The 6043-nt window shown below is 39.5% G+C and overlaps 1 protein-coding gene across 2 annotated transcripts; it reads right to left on the reverse strand.

The window, feature by feature from the left end:
- Positions 1-38: 38 nt before the first annotated feature.
- Positions 39-4447, reverse strand: LOC111492097. 2 transcript variants are annotated; one of them, XM_023141289.1, is made up of 3 exons: positions 4171-4447; positions 2834-3069; positions 39-2738 (listed from the first exon to the last, which is right to left on the reverse strand). In XM_023141289.1, the coding sequence occupies exons 2-3, from the start codon at positions 3065-3067 to the stop codon at positions 243-245; spliced, it is 2730 nt and encodes a 909-aa protein (XP_022997057.1). In that variant the 5' UTR covers positions 3068-3069; positions 4171-4447; the 3' UTR covers positions 39-242. The 2 variants fall into 2 exon arrangements, with proteins under 2 accessions (XP_022997057.1, XP_022997058.1); XM_023141290.1 differs by lacking the exon at positions 4171-4447 and adding an exon at positions 3709-4164.
- Between the last annotated feature and the right edge of the window lie 1596 nt (positions 4448-6043).

Consider the following 6043-nt stretch of genomic DNA (forward strand, 5'->3'; position numbering starts at 1 on the left):
TATTTTCTTAAAAAAATGAAAAAAGAAACCCAGCTAGGTATGGAAGATTCTAACACCAGTAAATCCATCAGTGTAATCTAAGAGAGAGATATACATTGGCAAAACTATCCACTTATCTTATGATATGGTATAGAGTTGTCAAACAGCAGAGATAAACATGTGAGGTCAAGGATTTAAGCTGAAAATGTACAATGGGGAATTTGACAGTCCATTCAAGAAATTGATGACTCTCAACACTATCTCTAAACTAAAGCAATAGCTGCAAGATTACCAGCCTGGACTCTTTGTCGGCGGGGCCGTCGAGTTGTCTTCCCCCATCCTGTCAGGCTCCTTTTGTCTAGTCCTATCTCAGAGTTACTAGGCTGAGGCAGCAGTGGAAGATTCTCAGTTGACTGTGGGGAGGGGCTGATCACTGATCGCCGCCTTCCCCTGCCAGAGGCAGCGTTTCTCAACGAGTTCCTCTTGGTCAACCCTGGAGTCCACACATGACCCATTGCTTTCATTACCCCTCCAAATGTATTAAGATCTTCTGTAACTTCTTGTCTTGATAGAGAAGCAAGGCCAGGAAGAATGTCCCTTTGGAAGTCCCTCCGTTGCCTGCCTCTTCTAGACTGGCCTCTTTGAGGACGGTTTTGCAGCAAATTAGCTGTGTCTTCTTCTATTGTTATATGTCCCGGAACCGAGGACGATTTAGGCAAATATTCTTCTGCCTTGGTTTCTATCAGTTCCAATGTCATGGACTCAAAGGTGTCCATCCCTTCTAAAGAAGATTCCACCGCTTGAGACTCGCTTTCATAACCATTTGAACATAAGAAAGCCATCTCCACCAAACAATTAAGGGGATTGTGCGGAGAATCTTGTGCTGCACTGCAAGTTGCATCCTCCAAGTAGATGTGACCAACAGCTGAGGAAATGGAAACCATTGCCTCTGCTGCTATCTCTATGAGCACATCTTCTTGGTTTATGGCTTTACAGTGAGGTTCCGAAGCTAACTCATGCTCTGCTTCTATAATTTCTTCAGCAGGAACAGTATCCTCAGTCTCGGAAATCACAGGGGCTTCCAAATCTATCTCTCCCCGCATTCTGACAGTCGATTTTGGCGTTGGTCTCGAAGATTCTTCATCTTCACTTATACTCAAGTTTAAATCAATAAGTCCAAAACTGGAAACTTTTGCTTCATTCAGTTTCTCCGTGGGCTCATTTTCTGATTCAGCAACCGAAGGATCACAAGGCAAGTTGATATCAAGAACTCTACATTCCCTGCTTTCTTTGGTTTCACATGGGACCGAGGGTCGAGCGAGAGAACACATTGCTTTCTTGGGATCCTGCAATTCCTCAGATGTTGATCTTATAAGTAGTTTTCGATTCTTAGCAGACCTGTCCGATTCAAACTCTTCGTTGAAAATGTCATTACGAAATGAATGAGAATTTTTATTAGTAGTTTCAGTGCTTCCACCAGTTGTACCACTGAGCCAAGGTAACAATGCACAATTTTCCCCAACCGCCAGTCCTGCTTGACCAGATGAATTATTTGGAAACACCATGTTAAAACCTCTCTCTTTTGGACCCTTCATGTTCATATAATTAGAATCCTTGAGGAGTTTCAATGACATGGAAGGACTTAAGTCTTTGGGAGCTTCATTGTTACCATTACCCTGCATCCGATAGCTATAACCGACAGAAGAGGAGCGGCCTACTTCTTCCTTGTACTCAGATGAAAACCCAAGAAAGACCCTGTTATAGTACAATAATTCGCTATCAGAACCTTTATTGAGTTCGGAACCACTACTAAGAAGCCATCTTTCTCCAGAACTCTCCACGCCATGAAACGGGGAATGAAAATTCCTCTGCAGACATTGCTGAGCTTGTGCAGTTGAATAGGAGTTAGACCAGGACTTGCTAAGATCAGGAGCATTTGGACGTGGAGCGGATGCACGAGAAGTGACGAAGGAACACGGTGGTTCACCCTTAATCTCAGGGCATCTTTTGGTAAACTGCAAACCAAAGACCTGCCCCTCCCTTGACTGATCTGTCCTACCTTTATCTGTTGAATGAAGAGGTGGAGCTTCATGAACTTTACTGAGTAAACTTTCCATAGGCTGAGAAGAAACAGGCCATGAACTTTTCCTCTGCAAATTTTTAAGGCCTGAATTTGGCCCTGAAGATGGATTGGGACATAGAATCTCCCCATGACAAGAAGCAGAACCTAGTGGATCAACATAAGTTGAAGCATTGGTTTCTACAAGTTGAATGGGTTCGTTTAAGTCGGTGACATCCCTCTCAATATCAATCTTTTGATCCTCGTTGTGATTGTGACTTAATATGTCAGGCACATTTCCATCATGGAATTGTTCCCCATCTTCACTATCGATGTACTCCTCGGCAGGAAGCTGAAGATCTAACAGTTTTCTTCCAAACTTTGTCGGTCTGGACTCGAGAACCTGCAAGTTCTTCACTGTACTTCCATTTTGTGATGGAAAGAAACAAGGACTCTGGCTATTGCCTTTTACAGAAATCAAAGAAGAATGTTCTTCTTCAATGCCTGAAATAGAAAACCTGGTACTAGACGAATTCGCAACAGGAAAACATGGCAGATTTCGTCTCGAAGTAACTTTAGACGTCAAGGGGCTCGAGAAGAGCAATGAATCTACAGCTAAACAGTTTCTGCCGAGTTCTGTGGATTTGATTTTATTCATTAAATCTCTTTGTTTTCTATACAGGCGGTGTAGTTCGAACACCTGAAGTTTGACAGAAGACATAATATCCGGGTTAGAGCTAGACCCCGATGAGTTCATGAACCAAACTGCAAGATCAGATATAAATAGAAACGTACCTGATTTTTGAAAACGGCCTCATGTTCAAGCATTTTTTGCTTCACTACATTTTTATCATCGCCTCTATATCCATTTGCGCAAGCCATTGGCGAGATGACCTCGTGATATTGTGCAGTTAAGAAGGATCTTTCACCATAAAATAGGTGCCAGTTATGACTGTTAGAATCATTGTTAAGATCCCTCATTGGGTAAAATCCTGGCAAGGAACTCTTGCACTGCACTTTAGTCCCCATTCCTGAAAATCATAGACATATTGAATTCAAAGGCATTGAACGAAGACCGGTCTATAGTTTTCTAATGCAAAGTCGATAGGCACAAAAACAAAAACAATGGAGCTCATGTCACTAGCCCAAGTCCACTGCTAGCCGATATCGTTCTCTTTGGGATTCTCCTTTTGAGCTTCCCCTCAAGGTTTTTAAAACGTGTCTATTAGGAAGAGGTTTTCACATACTTATAAGGAATCCTCCGTTCTCCTCTCCAACCGATGTGAGATCTCACACACAGAAAACTAGTCCCAATAAGAAAGCAGTTGAGGAGAGTAGACTTCATCAAACACACCCGAATCCACAATCATTGGGTTCAAAGATCCACTCTAAAGTGATTTACAAGAAAAGATTTCATCACAATTCACTCACTTGAACCTCGGCTCAAAAGAAAGTAACAATATCAGCACTATAACCTGTGAGCTCTGGAAACTCAAATGAACACTTGAAGATGAACTCCAAAGAACACCTCCTTGAACTGATCAGAAGTTTAAAAGAAAAGACCGTTCGATTTAGCAGAAAATGGACAAAACCAGACCAATCTGATGGGATGCATATTTGAAAATGGGAGGTGAAGAACAGGAATTCTGAGATTCCCAGGAAGTCCCCACCACTCTCATGGAGGTCGATGCTTTCGACTCCCCGGCACAAGCCTGAACCTCCGAAGACAGCGGAGCTCTCAGCTCCACTGAGTTGTTTAGGTTCTGAAATTCCATCTGAGAGGGTTTCAGTTCGAAGGTTAAAAAATATATATGGTGCGGATTAATCTCTCTCGACCAGTTCAGGGGAAAGAAGGAGAGGAAGCAAACGTAAAGAGATGTATGAGCTTTGTGTTTTCACAAGTCTACTCTGAGTAACAAGACAAATATTGAAGTCTACAAAAGTCAATCCAACGGAGCAAACCAAATATTAGCAATCAGAATCCAAGAATTCAGTGCAAAAGCAAATGCATGATGAAGCCAACAAGCACCCAACAGTTTTCAGAGCTAAACCACAAAACAGAACCAATCAAACGATCAGAACACAAGAACCCATCGATTAAATCAGCAGGTGAAAGAAGAGAACAAAATTACCTCAATCGAACATTCCTTGAAGAATCTGCTTCGGATTGAACAATCAACGAAAACCCAGAATCTCATCGCACTCCCTCCATCAAAGACAAAGGGAAGTGAAAAACAAAAGCAACGCATATCCAGAACGATAGGAAACAGAAGAAGAAGAAGGCCATGAAAAAGGGAGGGTTTAGATCGTCATGGAGTTGAAGAAAAACAGCAGAGATTTCGATCTACTGGGCCAATCTCTCTCTGGGAAACGAGACAGTAAAGGTTCAGAGATGAAAGATAGAAAGCCCTGTTTTAGAGAGAGATTGTAGATAAGAAATCTCCATAAAATACAAACAAAATCGAAGTGCTAAGGAAGTGACCTGAAATTTGTCAACATCAGAGTCTCACGATTTGAACTGGTTTCCCTCATCATCAAAAGAGAAACGAAATGAGGGCTTCCTTCCTTCCTTCCTTTTCTTCCCTAAAGGTAAATTAATCTAATCTTAATCTTAATCTTAATCTTAATCTTAATCTTAATCTTAATCTAATCTCTACCCTTAATCAAAATGGTTGAGAAACAGAATTTGGTGTGGGTCCGTTGTAGGGTACTGCGGAAAGAACGAGGAATAGGAAGAAGGAGAAGAAGGGAAGGGAAATGCCCTTGTGGGTAATTGAAAATTACAGAAATGGGAAGCATTTTTTGATGTGGGGATTGGTTGATTCTATGTCAGCCATGGCAGTGAAACTCCATTGGTGACTCTCAACCCTTTCTCTTTTCCTCCACCTTTGATGCTCTCCAATCTTATCTTCCACAAAAAATAAATAATATTTTTTTTTTGTCTTTACGAGGAACTTTAAATTTTAGCTGAATTTCATCTCAATTTCTTTTTCAAACTAAATAAAGTACAAACATCTTCCCATACAATTTTTTTTTTTAGTTTGCTTAAATAATATTTGGATTAGATATATGGGATTATGGAGGGGAATCTTTTGCCTTCCACCTTTGTCTCATTCAAATACTTGCAATTGTTTGGGTCAAAGCTGTTACATTTTGAAGTAGTGCATTATTTTGTATGTGGGTGTGATCTAGACCGTAAAAATGTGAATAGTTACGCTAACTTGATTGCTTCCCAAATTTTTACAAAAATTTAGGTTGACGTGCTATTGATTAGAAACCATTGGATGTGGTGACATGATGAAGCAGTGTAAGTCTTTCGTTAATGGGTGTGGTCTAGACCATAAATGTGAAATGTCACGAACTAATTATGGAGTTGTGTGGATATGAACACACATATCCTTTTGTGAACGAGACCTGACTCTTCGAGAACGAGAGACGGCTCATTCCACGTGCATTCTACGAGTTTCTTCCTCGCATGTAAATAAGAGAATAAGGTATTATTACCGTTATAAGCACAAAATTTGATGAGAAATTATACTTATATTAAATTAATTTTTTTAAAAAATAAAGGTAGCGAGGGAGTATTAATGTGTGGGAATTTCACAAATAATTTCTAAAATTTTTATTTTATAAAATGAACAATTAAATCGGATTTTAAAAATTTATAAAAATAATTGAAAATGGTGATGTTTTGTACCGACCAGAAAGTGGGGCCCGGGTTTTTGCATTGTCTTGTCGCTGTCATGGACAACGAGTGTGACCATTTCCAAAGTCGAAGATTTTCTTAAACTACATGCTAAGGGCCCCACCTCTGACTCATGTCCAATTTGCCTAAATTAAAAATTATCTATAAATTTTGTTATTTATATATATATATATATATATGTGTGTGTGTGTTTATAAAAGTTAAAATATTCTTGTTGACTTTTTTTTTTTTTTTTTTTTTTTTTTTTTTTTTTTTTTTTTTTTTTTTTTTTTTTTTTTTTTTTTTTTTTTTTTTTTTTT

Source organism: Cucurbita maxima, unplaced genomic scaffold (genome assembly GCF_002738345.1).
Source record: "Cucurbita maxima cultivar Rimu unplaced genomic scaffold, Cmax_1.0 Cma_Scf00017, whole genome shotgun sequence".
In the NCBI taxonomy this organism is placed as follows: domain Eukaryota; kingdom Viridiplantae; phylum Streptophyta; class Magnoliopsida; order Cucurbitales; family Cucurbitaceae; genus Cucurbita; species Cucurbita maxima.